The sequence below is a fragment of the Xenopus laevis genome, chromosome 6L (assembly GCF_017654675.1).
Source record: "Xenopus laevis strain J_2021 chromosome 6L, Xenopus_laevis_v10.1, whole genome shotgun sequence".
Classification (NCBI taxonomy): domain Eukaryota; kingdom Metazoa; phylum Chordata; class Amphibia; order Anura; family Pipidae; genus Xenopus; species Xenopus laevis.
The window spans coordinates 6,519,514-6,541,116 of record NC_054381.1 but is presented as its reverse complement, the minus strand read 5'-3'; the positions used below and the strand labels follow the sequence as shown (position 1 = coordinate 6,541,116).

The following is a 21,603-nucleotide window of genomic DNA, read 5'->3' as shown; positions in this document are numbered from 1 at the left end:
GCAAAGGCTCCCCCTAGTGGCCATGTTACTGCTTTACACTGCAGTGCCGGTCTATATGTGGTTGATGATAAAGCTGTAACCCAGTTGTTAGAAGGTGCTGGGAATTTAAGTTCAGCAGTAGTTGATGTGCAAATGTTCAGAGTCATTTATTTCCCCCTCCTCCCCCAGATGGACGGTAGTGACGCCAATGAGCTCCAATCGCAGTGCAGCTGGTGTGACGGTATTTGAAGGTCGAATATACGTTTCTGGGGGGCACGATGGGCTGCAGATCTTTAATACGGTAGGTGACTATCACAGACTTACCTCACTTTGCGTCTCTGTATAAACTGTACTCGAGCAGCTCCCCAAACATTCTAGCATCACACGGGCTCACAAGGCAATTTTGCACCTGGGCAGTAACCCATAGCAACCAGTCTGATTCTTAATTCAGCCAGCTGGAAGTAGAGCAATGAAATAAAAAATGTGATTGGTTACCATAGATACCTAATGGTATAAGTCTTGCGCAAAAATAAAATAAAACTCTGGATGCGCAAAATACAAAGGGTTTCCGCCCCTAAAATAATATTAAAACAATCTGTTTGGTATGCGCTTCCGTTTAAAAATAAATACACCAACTTTTGTGTCCCCCAAATGTCTTAAAGATTCCCTGTATTCCACAGGGATCCGGAGTCAAAGGAAATAACCCAAATGTCGCGTCCACAGCTGGCGATCGCTTCTTAGCTTTAAAACAAAGAGAAGACAAAGACCGCACCAATGTGAAATATTGTAAAAGCCGGTATCAGGGCCCTGCTTAGTTATTACTTACAGGATTTCCCAGACACGGCTTACACGTAGATACAGATCCGCAGTGTGGTAAGGCTCAGCCTGTCTTCCTAAGCGGTATCACTGGTCTCCTTACGATTCCACGATATGCTGCGCTCGCTATCTTTGCGATCTTGCTCCTGGACGTTCTAGTTGCCTTGTGTCCCACAGTCTCGGCGTCCTCTCATCCACTTCCTGGTTCAAACAGGGTCAGGTCCTCACGGGGTCGGTTAGCGGATAAAGGATGCCTTGTACCGCTAGCTCACTGTCTCTTCCAGTGAAACAGTGAGCTAGCGGTACAAGGAAGACAGGCTGAGCCTTACCACACTGCGGATCTGTATCTACGTGTAAGCCGTGTCTGGGAAATCCTGTAAGTAATAACTAAGCAGGGCCCTGATACCGGCTTTTACAATATTTCATATTGGTGCGGTCTTTGTCTTCTCTTTGTTTTAAAGCTAAGAAGCGATCGCCAGCTGTGGACGCGACATTTGGGTTATTTCCTTTGACTCCGGATCCCTGTGGAATACAGGGAATCTTTGAGACATTTGGGGGACACAAAAGTTGGTGTATTTATTTTTAAACGGAAGCGCATACCAAACCGATTGTTTTAATACCATAGATACCTGCCTGGGTGCAAATGTTCTCGGTGTTGATAAATGGACCTCTGCTGCTTGTTCAGTTCCTTCATTTCCCCCAACCAACCGCCCACCCCTCACCAGCGAGTGCCAAGAGACGAGGGGTCTATAAATAAAGGGGGGAAGGCGGCACATCCATAGCTTTCAAGACTAGAGCAGGGAGCATACCAAGACCAAGATGAGGGGGTAGAGTCAGTTGGGGATTGAAAGGAATACACCACACAGTATCAGGGGTGCACAGTTTTATTCTGCTGACCATGTCCCTTTAACCCATTCTGTACTTAGTTCCTTCTCCATTTACTGCATTACATCATTATTAGTTTTAACCTTTCTAAGTAAGCCTTATCAGAAAGGTCTATATAAATACATCAGTAAACCCTCAAAGTAACGTTGCTCTGAGTCCTCTGTCAAAAGAAACATCACATTTCTTTCCTTCTATTGTGTACTCATGGGCTTCTGTATCAGACTTCCTGTTTTCAGCTTAAACCTCCTTGCCCCGGGCGTGAGCATGCTCAGTTTGCTCCTCTTCCCCCTCCTCCCTTCTCTGCTGTAATCTGAGCCCAGAGCTATGAGCAGGGAGAGACTCAGGCAGGAAGTGATGTCACACCAAGCTAATATGGCAGCTGCTATTCTAAACAGACAGCTTCTAGAGCTGTTTACTCAGGTATGGTAAAACATTCTACAGAATAATTATAGCTTGCACTGTTGTGGTTAATCTATTGGCAATAAACTGCTTCTGTAGCTTTCCTTCTCCTTTATTGATCCAGAGACTTGGCTGTTTCACAGGTGGAATATTACAACCATCACACGGGGACGTGGCACCCAGTATCGAGCATGTTGAACAAGCGCTGTCGTCATGGTGCCGCCTCATTGGGCAGTAAAATGTATATCTGTGGTGGGTACGAGGGCTCGGCGTTCCTCAGCGTGGCAGAAGTGTACAACTCCATGGCGGATCAGTGGTACCTCATCACTAACATGAGCACCCGGAGGAGCCGCGTTTCACTCGTAGCCAACTGTGGGCGTCTCTATGCCGTGGGAGGCTACGACGGCCAGTCCAACTTGAACTCAGTAGAAATGTATGACCCGGAGACCAACCGCTGGACTTTCATGGCCCCCATGGTGTGTCACGAAGGAGGTGTGGGGGTGGGCTGTATACCGCTGCTCCCCATATAGCAGCAGGGGGGCTCCCAAGGACGCCAGCAGTCTGAGTGTGAGGGGATAGAGCCTCTCCGTTTTATAAATGTGAAAAACCAACAATATAAGGTACATCTTCAGGTGCTCAAGTCTCTGCTACTTCCCCTTTAATAACACCCCCCCCCAGACAATCTGCCCTGCCCCCGGGGTAAGAATGTATTTATTGTTAGGGAACGATCAGAACCAATAGAATTCCACACACCCAGGGGGCACGTGATTCATTGTGCCGACACAAAGCTCTTGGCAACCAACAAACAAGAATGGCTAATGAACCAAAATGTCTGTCCCTGGCACAGGTTGGCGTAGAGCTGACAATTCACTTCCATCGCTTTCATCTTCTCCCTCCTGATGTCGGCCAAGTGCCATAGAAATGTTGGAAGTCAAATTCGGGACCATTGACCATTAAACACTGATTATTTGCTCCGTCGGCCAGAACTGGTTATTAGTTGTATTGATTGGGTAACATAATGGGTGTTCTGATGTGGGTTATTGTTCTGGGGAGGCCTCTAGTTAACATGAGAGGAGCAGGACTAGTTCTACTGATTGTGTCGGGTTCTACAAGTACGTTGTGTGGCCTGAAGTTGTTCTAGAGCAGCTCCCTGTGACTGTGAGAAGGTCTCTGTTCTAGACTGCACAGCTTCTGTCCTTTGTTCTAGATTCTGATCATGTCCCTGTGCATAGAATGAATCCAGTGTAGCCTGGCAAAGGGAGGAAGCTGAAAGGCCCAAATCATGGTGAAGGTTAAAGGAGAACCAAACCTTAAAAATGAATGAGGCTAAAAATGGCATATATTATATAGTGAACTTATTGCACGAGGCTAAAGTTTGAGCTTGTCAATAGCAGCAATGATCCAGGACTTCAAACTTGTCACAGGGGGTCACCATCTTGGAAAGTGTCTGTGACACTCACATGCTCAGTGGGCTCTGATTGGCTGTTGAGAAGCTAAGCTTAGGGCTCGTCACTAATTATCCAGCAGAAAATGAGCTTCCCTGGCTGTAATATAAGCTGATGCTACAGGTTTGCTGATTATTCAATTCTGATGCTAATTGCACTGGTTTCTGTGCTGCCATGTAGTAATTATGTGTATTAATTACTAATCAGCCTTATATTGTGACATTTCTATTCTATGTGTACTGTATATTGTGAGTGGCTCCCTAAGCTCAGTAAGTGACAGCAGCACAGAGCATGTGCAGTGAATCAGCAGAAAAGAAGATGGGGAGCTACTGGGGCATCTTTGGAGACACAGATCTTTACTGCTAAAGGGCTGTGGTTGCCTTGGGCTGGTACAGAAGCACAAAACATCATGTACAACATTTCTACCTACTTCTTTAGTTCTCCTTTAAAGCAAGTTGATACAGGATTGTAGTGCAGTTGGGGGTGAATATAACTGACACCCAGGATCTATGGTTTAGGCATTTGTGCCAATGGAGCAATAGCCGGACTAGGGATACCAACAGTCATACTCAATTACTGCCAACCAATCAACAGCAGCCTCCTCTCTCTGACCAATGGCTGCCATCAGCCAACTAACCCTGCCATTAAACCGTTCTATTCAGGGTTATTAAAGGGCCAGTAACATAACAAACGGCTTTCTGTATGGGTTTATATATTGTGTAGAAAAAAAAATTGATTTTGTTATTACATTGCAGTGATCTTGGGGGCAAGTCCTAAATATCCATGAACCAAAGGGGTTTCTGGGGTCCTGGTTTGGGCAAGAGCTGATGGTGTTGCCTTCACTGATTCAGTTCTGTATCATTCCAGTGAAATTATGGGAACTTGGGGTTGGGATCAAGGGACAGTAGAACTTTACTGATTCAATTAGACCATGTGACACAAACAGAATTATGGGTAAGTGGGAGGGGCTTGTGCCTATGCCGCTACTTAGAGGCACATTAATCAAGGGTTAAATCTTGAATTCATATGAGTTTTTCTAAACCCCTATGAACTCGAAATTCGACCAATCGAAATGTATTTAAAATCGAATTTGTGAAATTCTGGTGAATAGGATCTACTGGAAAACTGGAATCCGATTTGAATTCAATTCGAGTTTTAAAAACTCAATTCGAGTTTTCTCTCTAAAAAAACCTTAAATGTCAGGAAGGCTGAAGACAACTCCAAATTGATCCCAGGACGTCTCTTAAAGGGCTAGAGTATGATAAATCTCGAAAATCAAATTCAATTTTGTTTAAAAAAACTCGAATCAAATTTAAACAATTCCCTAGTCAAATTTAACCATTTTGGCCATAAAAAAAATAGAAAATTTGAATTTTCAATTCGACCCTTCATAAATCTGCCCCTGGTTCCCTGGAAATGCCGCTAACCAATCAGCAGGCAGATCCTCCGCAATGCTTTACAGGGGGAATAGTGAAAGCAGGCGTTTGATTGGTTGTGGTGTGTCTGAAATGCACTGAGCCCAGCATCTCCCCCGGCTGAAGTCATTAAAATTGATTGCAAGCTCTGTTGCTCGCTAGGGAAGAGTGGTTAGGGAGTGTTCTTCATAACTATAACCTGAAGCATATTTATGTGTATATATATATATTATTATTATTGTTATGAACAAAGTGATGTGGATCCTGATTGGACAGTCCTTTTTGTTTCTGGTGTCAGTATTTAAGCCAAAGGGGTAAGGGCTGCCATGTTATTTCTCTCTATACCAGTTAGTGCAACTGTCATTTGTGTTTTATTCTTACAGTACAGAGCTCTGATCCTCTGTATGTCCTGCTCCTGGGCTGTTCTCTTTCCCATGGTCAGACAGAACCCTCCCCTTGTGTATGAGAACCCAGTGTCCCACCCCAGTATTTGCCCAAGTACAGAGCTCTGATTGTCTGTTTATCCTGCTCCGGGGCTGCTCTCTTTCCCATGGTTAGAACAAGTAGTAGGGATGAGCAGGATCCCGGATTGTAGCTATTTTTTTTTATCAGAGTTCAGATTTGGCTAAATCCAAGGGCCTGGCCAAACTGAACCCAAACCATTTATAACTGAAAAAAAATCAGCATGTGCTACCGCCTGTTTAGGCGCCATCAGGAATTCCCACCCCTTCCTCTGGATTCTGGGATTTCTGTGAACCTGAAAAGCAGGTTTGGTGCATCGCTACTTCCTAGTCCGACCCATTGTGTGCCCTCTGTTTGCCATGGGAAAGAGAGCAGCCCAGGGACAGAAAATGCAGAGAATCTGAACAATACCGTTTTGCTGTTTCCCCTGAATTTTTGGGGGATTGATTGATCTGTTGCAGCCAGACCACATTCCCATGTCTCTGTATAGTCAGTCAGTGGGATTGGGGTCAGGCTGGGGTGGCCCCAGGGTACCATTAATCTCAAGGTCCCCCCAGCGGCTCCTCATTGTAATGACTGGCCAATTAGATGTCGACTACCTCATCAGCCTGTGTCTGTTCTATGGGCTCCCAGTGGGATCTAATCACAAGTCCAAGAACCAAATATTTGAACCTCCTTATTCCCTTGTGCCCAACTGAATGAACCCACACACCCGGCTGATCCAATATGGCTGCCTGTAGGACAATGAGGATTGGCCCAGCTGAATGAACCCACAGAGCTGATCCAATATGGCTGCCTGTAGGACAATGCGGATTGGCCCAGCTGAATGAACTCACACACCCGGCTGATCCAATATGGCTGCCTGTAGGACAATGCGGATTGGCCCAGCTGAATGAACTCACAGAGCTGATCCAATATGGCTGCCTGTAGGACAATGAGGATTGGCCCAGCTGAATGAACCCACAGACCCGGCTGATCCAATATGGCTGCCTGTAGGACAATGAGGATTGGCCCAGCTGAATGAACTCACAGAGCTGATCCAATATGGCTGCCTGTAGGACAATGCGGATTGGCCAGTACTAAATATCATGGCACCAACAATCCTCATACTGTATGGGAGCTTGTTGGGTCTCTATAAACAAGATTCTTATTCCAAATCATTGCACTGACCTGGATATCTAACAGCACTGACCAAGGATGCTGGGAGTTGTAGTTCCTGCACACAATTATAGATTGAGCTGTTGCTAAAATACAACTCTCTGTGCCCTTGTCTGGCAGGGAATTCTGGGATTTGTAGTGCCCCAGGAGCATACAGTTCTTCTAGCCGTCCCGCACTACAGAGACGTGTTCATAAATCAAATTTTCTTTTAACGGTTTTCTTTTTTTTTTTAAGACAAATTGATTTTTTTTTTCTATATAACATTCTTTAACCCCTTCTCTTCCTGCAGGCAGCGGAGGGGTTAAACAGTGCAAGTGAATTTGCTTTGTGTGTTGTCTGAGTCCTGGTGTAAATGTGATGTTGTGGCGCGTGGCTGCCCCCTAGTGTTTCACTCGCACTGTTACTCTTTATGTACTGCTGAATGTCAGGGAGGATTTTACTCTCTCCCTTTTTTATTGGTTACTCAATTAAAGTGAAAGCAAAATCTCAATCTCATTCTCTCTGATTTTTATTCTCCTTGGATTTTATTCAGACCAGAAATAAATAGATAATAGGGAATAAATAGATACCAGGAAAAATATAGATACCAGGAGATAAATAGATACCAGGAGATACTTAGATACCAGGGAATATATAGATACCAGGAGATAAATAGATACCTGGGAATAAATAGATACCAGGAGATACTTCGATACCAGAAATAAATAGATACCAGGGAATAAATAGATACCAGGAGATACTTAGATACCAGGAGATACTTAGATACCAGGAGATATATAGATACTAGAAATAAATAGATACCAGGAAATAGATATTAGGGAATTAATAGATACCAGGAAATAAATAAGATACCAGGAGATACATAGATACCAGAAATAAATAGATACCAGGGAATGAATAGATACAAGGAGATATATAGATACCAGGGAATATATAGATACCAGGGAATAAATAGATACCTGGGAATAAACAGAGGTAAGAATCTGGCAACATGTTCCTGTAGGAGACGCACCTTGTGCTCCACCTGTATCATTGTCTATAATATATATATATATATATATATATACAGTCCTATATGTGGCTCCCACTGACCTGTACTAAGTACCAGTATTTAATGTCTCCTTCACTCATCTTTTCCCTTTTCTTTCCTTCATCTCCTTCCCTTCTACTTTTCATATTCTCTGCTTTCCTCTGTCTCTCTCTCCCCTTCTCTTCTCCTTTTGTTCACCTTCTTCTGTTTTTTCTTTCTCCCTCTGTTCTCTTTTCTCTCCCTCTTTTCCTTCTGTTCTCCTTTTCTTTCCACCTTCTGTTCTTTTCTCTCGACTTCTCTTCTCCTTTCTTCACTTTTTTCTGTTCTTTCTCTCTCAATTCTCTCTTTTTCCCTCTGTTCTCTTTTATCTCCCACTTTTCATTCTGTTCGCCCTTTCTCTTCTTCCTTTAGACCCATTTGCTCTTCTCATTACACTTTTCCTATTTTCCCCTATATACTATTCACTATTCAATCTTTTCTAAATCTGGAACCTGAACCATTTGGACTTGTTGGGATTGGGAATGGGGTGAATATCTCATGGACTGGAACACGGATATAAAAAGTGCCATTATCAGACTTTCCCAAAGCTACGGGGGGGGGGGGGGGGGTAAGAGCAAATTTTTAGGTAAGAAAGATTTATTTTTTTAAAGTAATTCTACCCACTCACTTCCCCCAACTGCAGCCATTTCAGATAAGGAGGAGTTTGTTCTACTCCTTAAAGGGGACCTGTCACCCAGACACCAGATGTTGTATAATAGGAGTCCTTCTCAAATTAAACATGAAACCCACTGTTTTTTTTTAATTAAAACATCCAAACTTGTTATAAAGGTATTTAAAAGCCACAGATGTCATATACTGCCGCCCCTATGCCTTAGCATTAGCTAACAGAACAGAAAAGAATTTGGAATTATTTTTTAGGGTAACAGGTCCCCTTTAATTAAAAGCACAAGCCCCATTCATTGCACGTATTGGTATACCGCCCCTTTAACTTTGCCATAATTTTCTAATGAATTTGACTTTTCCTTTAATATATTCCTCACTTCCCCTTGACACAAGTCCTTTATTTATTGGTTGGACGTAGGGGCGTGTCCAAACATGGGGCGTGGCCTGCCAAACTACTACTGGGAAACACAGGAGGGGGGTGAAACAAAGATTTTGCTAAAGCCTAAGTTTTGTATAATTGTCGAGAGATAAAAACAAAAACCTCAAATCTCCATCCAGTAATGAGAGGTGTCTGACAACAAATAACTGTAGCACATATATTTTATTATTATTATTGTTATTTCTTTTTATTATTTGGCCGAGTGTCTTTAAAAAGGTGAACATGAACCTGGTCTGGAACAATAGATTCTTCCCAATACTTTTCTTCCCCGTGGTACCGCAATCTAAAAGGCAACGCAGGAAAGTCATAGTTTCATTATAGGGGCCGGGGTACAACATTAGAGAATAAATCCCCCCTTAGCTTCTATGTTCTACAGAGCTGACACTTTATATCCTGATCTAGGGCCCCCGTGTGCTGGTTCTGTGCTCTCACCCCTGAATCAAGTTCAAATCAGATGGGCAGTGAGAACCTACAGTGACTGCTTGTTATAGGACAGTTGCCATTAGCTTTATATTATATTCTTATTGCTACTTTTTATTACTCATCCTCTCCTATTCATATTCCAGTCTCTTATTCAAATCAGTGCATGGTTGCTAGGGAAATTAGGACCCTAGCAACCAGATGGCTGAAACTGCAAACTGGAGAGCTGCTGAATAAAAAGCTAAATAACTCAAAAACCACAAATAATAAAAAATGAAAACCAATTGCAAAATGTCTCAGAATATCCCTCTCTACGTCATACTAAGAGGCAGATTTATCAAGGCTCGAAGTGAATTCAAGGGAATTTTCAAAGTAAAAAAATTCGAAGTAATTTTTTGGATACTTGACCATCGAATAGGATACTACGACTTTGAATTTACTTCGAATTCTAAAAATAGTTCGAATATTCGACCATTCGATAAACGAAGTACTGTCTCTTTAAAAAAACGTTGACTTCCATACTTCGCCAAATTTAAACTTGCCGAAATGCTGTGTTAGCCTATGTGGACCGTCTACAGCATTTTTCTACGTTTTTGAAGTCAAAGTAAAAATCGTGCGAACGTACAATAAAATCATTTGAATCGTTCAACTCGAAGGATTTAATCGTTCGATCGTTCAAATTTTACTACAACCGCAGAATAGCCAAATTAGATGAAAAAAAGTTTGAATTCGATATTCGAATTCGAAGTATTTGAATTCGATGGTCGAATTTCGAAGTATTTTTAACTTCGAAATTCGACCCTTGATAAATCTGCCCCTTACAGTTAATTCAAAGGGGAACGATCCCTTTAAAGTCCCTAATTGCAGCCCCCTCCCCCATCAGTGCACTTGCGTGTGAAGCAATAGTAAATGAGAGGCAACTTACCATGTCGTTATTACACACAGGCACAGAGTTCATATCTTCCTTTGCAGAGACGGCCACAGAGCAGTGTTCCTCCTTTTGCAAGAAAGACAAAAAAAATTCTATTTTTCTAATAATAAATATAAAATAGATTTTATGCAATTTTCCAGGTTACATTCACTATACGGCTTCTATGGAAATGTAATTGGTATTGAAAGCAGCGTCTATCTGCCCCTTGCTGTTCTCTGCACTGCTGGTCCTGACTCCATGAAAGAAGGAAGAATTAGAACAGGACATTGCGGGAGGTGGAGAGGAATTCTCTGTTATTAGCGTGCATTTAAAGGATAAGTAAACCTTTGAAATAAGTGAATGTAAAACCGATGAGGGGAGTATTCTAATCCTTTTTGTAATTTACATTCATTATTTATTTTGTTTTTATTCCAAGATATTAAGGGATACATGTGCTGTTAATATGAATAAATTTTGTTCCAACAGCGCCACCTGCTGGTCAGTTTCCCACCAGTCTGACCAGCAAGTAGTCAAGGAAGTTGTCAGGAGAAAGAAAGAGGCTGCTCTGATGTTCTTCTGCTTAGGAATAAAATTAGAAACCTTTCTCACATCTTTCCTAAGCAGAAGAACATCAGCCTCTTTCTTTCTCCTGACAACTTCCTTGACTACTTGCTGGTCAGACTGGTGGGAAATTGACCAGCAGGTGGCGCTGTTGTAACAAAATTCATTCATATTAACAGCACATGTATCCCTTAATATCTTGGAAGTGCTTAGAATAACGTCCTCGTTAATTTTACAATCACTTATTTTAAAGGTTTACGTATGCTTTAAAGAAAACTCTTAAAGGCATGGCTACATTGTTGCAAAGGTATAGAGTATGTAGTCATGGCCAGCAGTGCAGGGAATGACAAACAGAAATATTTAAATTAATGTATAGTGCAAAACTGCTTGGATTTACATTTTTGTTCTCATATTTGGAATGACTTCCCCTTTGAAAGGACTGTCCTATGTACACAGCAGTCGGGGGAGGGGGAAGACAGAGGTCCGTTCCGAGGACGTCGCTGGATTTGACGTTTCCTTCTCGTTTAAGTGTCAGAGTCGGATCAGCAGTTTTATAATAAGGCTGATAAATGCGAATAAATACTCACCCCTTTATCTTGAAAGGCACATTCTTCAATCTTTTTATTCTCGGACTTTAGGCAATCGGTCTCCTTGATAAAGAAATGAACAAACTCGGGATCTGACTCGGCTTTCTGAAAAGAGACCCAGTCATTATTCATATGTTTGCTCCTGCGCTGTCAAAAATTGTAAGCTTAAAGGAGAACTAAACCCTAAAGTTACAAAACCCTACCCTACATAGACCCCTCCCTCCTCCCCCCAGCCCAAGTATTAACCCTGGTAAATGCCCCTAATGTTTTACTTGCCCCTCGGTGCAGATTCAGGTATCGGAGTCTCTTATTCAAATCAGTGCATGGTTGCTGGGGGAATTTGGACCCTAGCAACCAGACTGCTGAAATTACAAACTGGAGAGCTGCTGAATAAAAAGCTAAATAAGTCAAAAACCACAAATAATAAAAAATGAAAACCAATCTTCAGCCGCTTTGGTAATCTTCGTAATAAGACCGGCGCTTCGGCAATTTTCGTGAGTTTCTGCGCATGTGCAGTTGTCGTGAAACAGAAAATTGCTCCAACTGCGCATGCGCCACCACACCGGTCTCATTCCGAAGAGAAGAAGATGGCGTCCGTGAACTCCGATTCCTGAATCTGCTCCGAGGGGTAAGTAAAAAGTTAGGGCATTTGCCTGGGGTAACACTTAGGCTGGGGGGAGGAGGGAGCGGGGTCTATGTAGGGTGGGGGGTAGGGTTTTTTTTAACTTTAGGGTTGAATTCTCCTTTAATGCAATGCCCAATACTCATAGTGACCATACTGGCATGTCTGGGGTTAATACAAACCTCTGAATCAATTTTCTGCAGTGATCTTACTGGCATATATGGGGTTAATGGGTTTGTTCACCTTTAACATTTAGTCTGATGTAGAGAGGGATATTGTGAGACAATTTGCAATTGGTTTTCATTTTTTATTATTTGTGGTTTTTGAGTTATTTAGCTTTTTATTCAGCAGCTCTCCAGTTTGTAATTTCAGCAGTCTGGTTGCTAGGATCCCAAATTCCCCTAGCAACCATGCATTGATTTGAATAAGAAACTGGAATATGAATAGGAGAGGCCTGAATAGAAAGATTAGTAATAAAAAGTAGCAATAACAATACATCTGTAACCTCTCAAAGGCCGGGGGTCAGTGACCCTCATTTGAAACCGGGAAAGAGTCAGAAGGCGAAGGCAAATAATTCAAAAACTATTTTAAAAAAATAGAAAAAATTAAGTCCAATTAAAAAGTTGTTTAGAATTAGCCATTCTATAACATACTTTAAGGGGCACATTTACTAAACTCGAGTGAAGGATTCGAAGTAAAAAAAAACTTCGAATTTCGAAGGGTTTTTTTTGGGTACTTCGACCTTCGACTATGACTTCGACTTCGAATCGAACGATTCAAAGTAAAAATCGTTCGACTATTCTATAGTCGAAGTGCTGTCTCTTTAAAAAAAACCTCGACAACCTACTTTGGCACTTTAAACCTACCGAGCACCAATGTTAGCCTATACGGAACTTCCCCATAAGCTTTCTAAGATTTTTTTGAGCGAAGAAAAATCCTTCAATCGATGATTAAAATCCCTTCGAATCGTTCGATTCGAATGATTTAATCATTCGATCAAAAATTTTTCCTTCGATCGTTCGATCGAAGTATCTGCGGTAAATCCTTCGGCTTCGATATTCGAAGTCGAAGGATTTTACTTCGATGGTCGAATATCGAGGGTTAATTAGTAAATGTTCCCTAAGTTCATTTCAAGTTGAACCAGCCCTTTCATCTTTATGGGAAAGTTGCTTTAGAATCACGTTTCCTTTCTTTATGCAGAAATCAGTTTTTGGGTGGAAATATCGTTATAAGACGGAAACTCCTTTTCTATAATCTCAAGAAATTCCCTTTCGTTTTGACAACTTACAAACCCCGAATACATAATAATATACGGGCTTGAGATTCCTTATCCAGAAACCCGTTATCCAGAAAGCCCCGAGTTATGGGCAGTCTGTCTCCTATAGACGCCATTTTATCCACTTAATAAAATTTGTAAAAATAATTTCCTTTTTCTGTGTAATAATAAAACAGTCGCTTGTACTTGATCCCAACTAAGATATAATTAATCCTTATTGGAAGCAAAACCAGCCTATTGGGTTTATTTAATGTTTACATGATTAGCAGACTTAAGGTATGAAGATCCAAATTACAGAAAGATCCGTTATCTGGAAAACCGTATCTTGTACTTGATCCCAACTAAGATATAATTAATCCTTATTGGAAGCAAAACCAGCCTATTGGGTTTATTTAATGTTTATGTGATTTTCTAGTAGACTTAAGGTATGAAGATCCAAACCATGGAAAGATCTGTTATACGGGAAAACCCCATGTGCCGAGCATTCTGGATAACCGATCCCATACCTGTATATTTAATTACTAAAGCAAGTAAGATAGGCAAACCCTTTCCTCAAAAGCACAGCAACACATCATAAAAAAAATTAAGAGTTTTTTGTGGATTTTCAAGCAAGTTTATTATGACATCGGAACTGGTATAAAATCTTGTTTTTCAACCTGCCATTGTGCTGGAGATTCGCTTATTTATCAGGAACAATTCATTTTTTTATTGAGACAGTAAAACTGCAACTTTCTAAACGTTTTTACAAAGTCAAAATTGTGCTTTTCTGTACAGTTTTTTTTAATTTTGTTTAAATCCGCCTCAAGGGCCACGGGAGACAGAGAAAAAACCCCCAAAAGGACAGAAAGCAGATAACATTGGCAGCACGAGAAAGAGGAGAGTAAAAAATGGAGACAGGAGAAAAAAAATTTGTTTTTAAAAAAAGCCAAGAGAAGAGAACATTGGCTGCCAAACCAAAAGAACAAAAAAGAAGAATGAAAGAGAAGCAGGAGAAGAGGAAGGCTAAAGAATGAGCAGATAAAAAAAGGGGTGGGAGAAAGCAAGAGTGGAAAACAAAAGATATGGTGGAAACCAAAGGGAAAGGGAAGACAAAGTGTGACCCAGAATAGAAATGGTTAAAGGAGAACTAAAGCCTAACTAAAGAAGTAGCTAGAAATGTTGTACATGATGTTTTGTGCTTCTGTACCAGCCCAAGGCAACCACAGCCCTTTAGCAGTAAAGATCTGTGTCTCCAAAGATGCCCCAGTAGCTCCCCATCTTCTTTTCTGCTGATTCACTGCACATGCTCTGTGCTGCTGTCACTTACTGAGCTTAGGGACCAACTCACAATATACAGTACACATAGAATAGAAATGTCACAATATAAGGCTGATTAGTAATTAATACACATAATTACTACATGGCAGCACAGAAACCAGTGCAATTAGCATCAGAATTGAATAATCAGCAAACCTGTAGCATCAGCTTATATTACAGCCAGGGAAGCTCATTTTCTGCTGGATAATTAGTGACGAGCCCTAAGCTTAGCTTCTCAACAGCCAATCAGAGCCCACTGAGCATGTGAGTGTCACAGACACTTTCCAAGATGGTGACCCCCTGTGACAAGTTTGAAGTCCTGGATCATTGCTGCTATTGACAAGCTCAAACTTTAGCCTCGTGCAATAAGTTCACTATATAAAATATAACATTTTTAGCCACATTCATTTTTAGGGTTTACTTCTCCTTTAATGCCTATTTAATGGGGGGGGCAAAAGTTAGGCCCCAAGAGTTTATATAAATATATACTTACCTCACACCCCCAGCCTGTGCTCCTATCAGCAGAAAACTGCACGGGTCCAGAGGTTCCTCCGTGGGCACCATGCAGTGATCGGGTTCCTTCTTCTTCTTTCTTCACATTTCCCGGGGCAGACACATGCCCAGTAGAGCGAAATATACAACTTCTTTGTTTGGTTTTTCGCTATGCTGCACATCCGCACCCGCGAGAGGAAAGAAGAAGCCGGAAGTAAATCGTTCCGTGGTGTTCGCTGGTATAACCCTGGGCCTGGGGAAGTTTTCTGCTGATAGGAGCACCGGCCCGGGGTTTCAGGTAAGTCAATACAATCACTTGTCTAACGTTTGGTACCCCTTAGTAAATAGAGCATTTCCTTCTCCTCTAAGACAGGGAGAAAGTTGTTTTATAAATCCACACAAAGAGGATCAAACCATTTATAGATAGGGTTTCAGCTGGCAATGAATATCAGGTCACTTGATTCCCTTAAAGGAGACATAAACTCAATAATAAAATGTTGCCTGATGAAAGAAAATATCATTCGCAGCAACTTCCCACATCACTTTATTCCTCATTGTCACTGGGTATAAAGTTGTGAGTAAATGTAGTGGCTATAGAAAGCAGTGTGTGGGCGGCCATTTCTCTGCTCCCGTTCCTGACCAGTTATACAATGTAGCCAATTCAGTTCTCCCCGGCACAGACAGGTCTGTCAATCAGCTGATTCTGTTACATTGTATCAAACAGCAGAGCCGCCAGTGCGAGGAATAGAAATGGCCGCACACATAAGGCTTTTTATATCAGTTATATTTACTCACAACTTTATATCCAGTGATAATGAGAAACGTAGGATATTGGGAAATTGCTTAGAATAACATTTTTTGTTGGTGGGGGGCTTGACATTGACATCCCTTTAAGCCGAGCACAAAATGATATCATTATCGTTAGCTCCGAATCATTGTAAGGGTTAAAGCCCAGTTAAAATACTTACTGCCGTGAAACCAGGGATCTTGTACAGAGCAAATATCCAATCACTGCCTAGTTCTTTATTGTAGTTGTCAATTCCCCTCTGAACGGACGAATGGATCTGCTCAATCCTATTACTATAATCCATAGTGAGAGCGTCAGTGTTGGGGGGCACAGCCAGGCTGAGCAGAATGAGCCACAGTCCCACCATGTCCAGATTGTTCCTCAGCTTCACTCTGTGTCTGATCTATGGAACATTCATCCCCTTTTATAACATTCAGCCGCCCCCAGATGCTTTATTTCTAGACAACAGAAAAAACTTGTTATGCTTTAAAAAAAAAAGGGGGGGAAGTTTTTAGCAATTCATTGGAAATTCTGTTCTCATTTGGCAGGAAATCCCTTCAATAATAAAAATGACAAATACAGTAACTTTTGGAATCTTTAAAACTGAGTCACAAAATTCTTCAAGAGGCTCCCAGTAACATTTCTTAAAGGGATACTGTCATGGGAAAATAAAAATTTTTCAAAATGCATCAGTTAATAGTGCTGCTCCAGCAGAATTCTGTACTGAAATCCATTTCTCAAAAGAGCAAACAGATTTTTTTATATTCAATTTTGAAATCTGACATGGGGCTAGACATATTGTCAATTTCCCAGCTACCCCATGTCATGTGACTTGTGCTCTGATAAACTTCAATCACTCATTACTGCTGTACTGCAAGTAAAGGTGGCCATAGACACACAGATCGGATCGTACGAATCGAGGATTCGTACGATTTTCAGATCGTGTGTGGCGTGTGCCGACATCTTTCGCCCGGCGGAGATCGGTCGTTTGGTCGATCGGTCAGGTTTGATTTTGACCCGACCAATCCCGCCGGAGCTCATGGCACATCGTAATCTGATCGTTCGGCCATACGGCCGAACAATCAGATTACCCCCGATATAGCCATGCCTGTTAATGGCATATCGGAGAAAGATCCGCTCGTTTGGCAACATCGCCAAACGAGCGGATCTTTGCATCTATGGCCACCTTTAGAGTGATATCAACCCCCTCCCTTTCCCCCTCCCCTGCAGCCAAACAAAAGAACAATGGGAAGGTAACCAGATAACAGTTCCCTAACACAAGATAACAGCTGCCTGGTAGATCTACGAACAACACTCAATAGTAAAAACTCATGTCTCACTGAGACACATTCAGTTACATTGAGAAGGAAAAACAGCAGCCTGCCAGAAAGCATTTCTCTCCTAAAGTGCAGGCACAAGTCACATGACCAGGGGCAGCTGGGAAATTGACAAAATGTCTAGCCCCATGTCAGATTTCATAATTGAATATAAAAAAACCTGTTTGCTCTTTTGAGAAATGGATTTCAGTGCAGAATTCTGCTGGAGAAACACTATTAACTGATGTGTTTTGAAAAAAAACATGTTTTCTGATGACAGGATCCCTTTAAAGGGGAACTTTGGCGAAAATGTAATATAAGCTTCATCAGACTGAAATAAGAAACTTTCTAAATAAAATCAATAAAAAATTCTGAAATTATCAAGTTTATCTTCATTATTCCTCTCTCAGCATCTGTTTCTCTTCATTCTCTCTTCATGCAGCAGTTGGGTGTCAGATATTCATTGACAGTTACATCCAATATATCTTATAGGGAGGCTCCTTTTTTTCTTTTTCAACACGGCACTTTTTTCCAGCACAGGGTGCTCCAGAAATAACCTAAATTACTACACCATATTTCTGTTTCTGTTTTTTTTTTTCTTTAGGCGCTGATCCAAAAACATTTTATGTGACATTTTGTAGGCAGTTGAGAGACTGAAAAGGAATGTCCTAACTGTCAGTGAATATCTGACATCCAACTGCTGCATGAGGAGAGAATGAAGAGAAACAGATGCTGAGAGAGGGATAGTGAAGATAAACTTGATTATTTCAGAAATTATATAGAACTTTTAATTGATTATATTTAGAAAGTTTCTTATTTCAGTACAATGAAGCGTATAGTACATGTTTATTTTCACAATAGTTCCCCTTTAAAGGAGTAGCAACACCAAAAAATTTAAGTGATTTAAAGTATTTAAAAAATAATATGTTGTTGCCCTGCACTGGTACAACTGGTGTGTTTGCTTCAGAAACTCCTATAGTTTATATAAAAAAGCTGCTGTGTAGCCATGGGGGCAGCCATTCAAGCACAGGATACACAGTAGATAACAGATAAGTACTACTATAGTTTATATAAACAAGCTGCTGTGTAGCCATGGGGGCAGCCATTCAAGCACAGGATACACAGTAGATAACAGATAAGTACTACTATAGTTTATATAAACAAGCTGCTGTGTAGCCATGGGGGCAGCCATTCAAGCACAGGATACACAGTAGATAACAGATAAGTACTACTATAGTTTATATAAACAAGCTGCTGTGTAGCCATGGGGGCAGCCATTCAAGCACAGGACACACAGTAGATAACAGATAAGTACTACTATAGTTTATATAAACAAGCTGCTGTGTAGCCATGGGGGCAGCCATTCAAGCACAGGATACACAGTAGATAACAGATAAGTACTACTATAGTTTATATAAACAAGCTGCTGTGTAGCCATGGGGGCAGCCATTCAAGCACAGGACACACAGTAGATAACAGATAAGTACTACTATAGTTTATATAAACAAGCTGCTGTGTAGCCATGGGGACAGCCATTCAAGCACAGGATACACAGTAGATAACAGATAAGTACTACTATAGTTTATATAAACAAGCTGCTGTGTAGCCATGGGGGCAGCCATTCAAGCACAGGACACACAGTAGATAACAGATAAGTACTACTATAGTTTATATAAACAAGCTGCTGTGTAGCCATGGGGGCAGCCATTCAAGCACAGGACACACAGTAGATAACAGATAAGTACTACTATAGTTTATATAAACAAGCTGCTGTGTAGCCATGGGGACAGCCATTCAAGCGACTGTTTTATTATTACAGAGAAAAATTTCGATTATATGGATCACAATCAGAAACGTATAATAATGGGAGATTTTAATCTGGCACCAGACCCATATGTCGATAAACATCCCACACCGTACGGGAATACCTTGCCTACAGCAGTTCAACTTTTGAAAGCTTTTTCCAAACTGTCAGTAGATTATGATTTATATGATGTATGGAGATTGTGGCACCCCTAAAAAAAATCAAATGAATGGTCTGAACATGGAAACAAATCAAATCTTGTCTACGAAACAATTGTATTACTCAGAAGACAATAAAGAGGGGGTATTTATGGCAAGTAAACTAAAAGAGGAAAAAAGAAAAAATAGGATTTTAAATATAAAAACACCTACAGGAGATTTACTAACCCGAAACATATGGCCCAAGAGTTTGCAAAATGTTATTGTAATCTCTATAATTTAGACGAGGATCAGAAAACCATAGAACCAAACTTAAATGTTATAGAGTCCTTTTTGGCCCAGACCCCATTGCCAACATTAAAGGAGGAACAACTTAAAGAATTAAATCTTCCTATTACCGTAGAAGTGGCATTGCTAACTACTAAAGGGCTTAAAATTACTCCAGGTCCTGATGGTTTTTCAAATAATTTCTATAAAATATTAGCAACTTCATTATCTCCTAGACTTGGCAATCTTTTTAACTCAATACGGTTCCATTCTTTCCCTAGACAAGAACTTTTTCAAGCTAATATTACAACTGTTCTGAAACCTAAGAAGGACCCAAGTTTGATCCAGAATTATCGCCCAATATCTTTACTTAATTCGGACCTTAAACTTTATGTGAAAATCTTAGCTAAATGTATAAACCCTATACTAAGACATCTTATTTTTAATCATCAAGTAGGATTTGTTCTGTCTAGACAGGCTCCGGACAATACAAGGAAAATTATAAATAATGGGTAAGCCCTAATACTTTACATGAAAATAAGATTTCAAGTATATTAGTAGCCTTAGATGAAAAGGCATTTGATAAAGTCTCATGGTTATATTTAAAACAAACAATGGAAAAATTTGGTTTTAAGGGCCCGATTCTAGACAATATAATGTCCCTATACAAAGTTCCGGAAGCTAGGGTAATTGTAAATGGACAGGCTTCTCCCTTTTTTCCACTGTTAAATGGTACCTGACAGGGTTGTCCATTGTCCCCTTTGATTTTTGTACTGCTGAACCTCTAGCAGAAACAATAAGGAGGCATCCACTGATACATGGATATATTATTGGATCTGTGAACTGTAAATTATCATTATTTGCAGACGATATTATTTTATCATTAACTAATCCTTTAATTTCTTTACCAGCAGTGATACAAATACTTTTTCCAAAATATGGTATTATAAAATAAATCAAGCTAAATCACAGGCATTACCTATATGGATTCCGCAAAATACTTTGAACATTTTAAAATCCTCTTTTAAGTTTCAATGGCAGAAGTCAAGTGTCCCCTATTTAGGAATAAAAATAGGAACTTCAGTTAAATCTCTGTACAATGCAACATTTTGCTCCCAAATATGAAAATGGAAAGGAGGATTGCTATAAATATTCTTACAAAAAGTAAATCTCAAGGTGGTTTGGGTCTTCCGGACTTTAAAAAAAATATTACAACTCTATTCATTTAAATTATATTCAAAAGATTTTTTTAATTGACAATCAACCTCAGTGGGTGGCCCAAGAAGATGAATTTACAACAAACTCCTGTTATCACTTATCGCAGCTCCTGCCTAAATTAAGGCTGTCCAAATATAAACAGTTTTTGACCACCCAGGCATCAATTCAGGTTTGGGATAAGATTATGCATATAGATTTAATTAAACATGGTTTCTATCCAAATTGTCCGCTAATAGACTTTACAGCTTTTATACCTCATTTTAATCCACAATTATGTCTTACAGCAGGGATTAATTCCATAGAAGACATTAAGCCTCATAATAAATTATTATCTTTTGAGGAATTTCGATCATAATGGGGTCTCCCAACTTCAACTTTTTTAATATACTTGCAATTAGCTAGCTATATTAGAACAATTAATATTTCTAAAATTAAGAGCCCAAATCCGCAACAAAGGAAAATAAAGTGTTTGGTTCGAGCTCATACTAAAATATCTCAATACTATGTCATATTAAATGACACAGTTCAAGATTTAATGGACTCAGCAGCAGGATTATAGGCTTTATAAATCAATCACAGGAGTGGAATGGTGCATTCAAATTAATACTGGACTAAATCAACAAGACTATTGGAAACATCACTTAAATTAATGTATCGCTGGTATTATATTCCAGCTAAACTGAAAAAGATTTTCCCATCAATAAAACTAAATGGTGTTGGCGTAGTTGTGGTCAAGTAGGTACAATACTACACACTTGGTGGTCTTGCCCTAAACTGCACTTATACTGGTCACAGGTTTTTGATCTATTATCTAAGATTTGTTCTACCTATTCTCTCCCACGAATTTCATCTATTGCTCTTCTAAACTTGGAATTAGGTCCTTTGAAGTTATCAAAATTTTTTTATTGATTGCCCAAAAATGGAACTCTGAAGAAATTCCCACAATTTCAGAACTCAAAAGTACATAGTAGAAACGAAATGACGTTCCTCCAGAACCCCCCGGTGCTATACAACAACTCTAGTACACGGTCATGCTGGGCATGACAGAGAAATTGGAATATTACAATGCTAGGATTAATAACCTTCTGTATAAACCCTTACACCCAACCGTAACCCTGATACACTAACCCTAATACCCAACCCTTACACCCAACCGTAACCCTGATACACTAACCCTAATACCCAACCCTTACACCC

The 21,603-nt window shown here is 40.4% G+C and overlaps 2 protein-coding genes across 4 annotated transcripts in view; one reads left to right on the top strand and one right to left on the bottom strand.

The window, feature by feature from the left end:
* Positions 1 to 3,057, top strand: part of klhl18.L (kelch like family member 18 L homeolog) — a 15,546-nt gene extending 12,489 nt beyond the window's left edge. For 2 of the 3 annotated variants that reach the window (XM_018266559.2, XM_018266558.2), the window contains exons 9-10: positions 169 to 280; positions 2,223 to 3,057. In XM_018266559.2, the coding sequence (XP_018122048.1) occupies positions 169 to 280; positions 2,223 to 2,609 (499 nt within the window). In that variant the 3' untranslated portion in view covers positions 2,610 to 3,057. 3 annotated transcript variants of the gene reach the window in all.
* A 5,778-nt stretch (positions 3,058 to 8,835) lies between these two features.
* Positions 8,836 to 15,953, bottom strand: LOC121394525 (cathelicidin-related peptide Oh-Cath-like). Its single transcript, XM_041565745.1, has 4 exons — positions 15,825 to 15,953; positions 11,171 to 11,275; positions 10,038 to 10,109; positions 8,836 to 8,975 (listed from the first exon to the last, which is right to left on the bottom strand). The coding sequence occupies exons 1-4, from the start codon at positions 15,945 to 15,947 to the stop codon at positions 8,901 to 8,903; spliced, it is 375 nt and encodes a 124-aa protein (XP_041421679.1). The 5' UTR covers positions 15,948 to 15,953; the 3' UTR covers positions 8,836 to 8,900.
* Between the last annotated feature and the right edge of the window lie 5,650 nt (positions 15,954 to 21,603).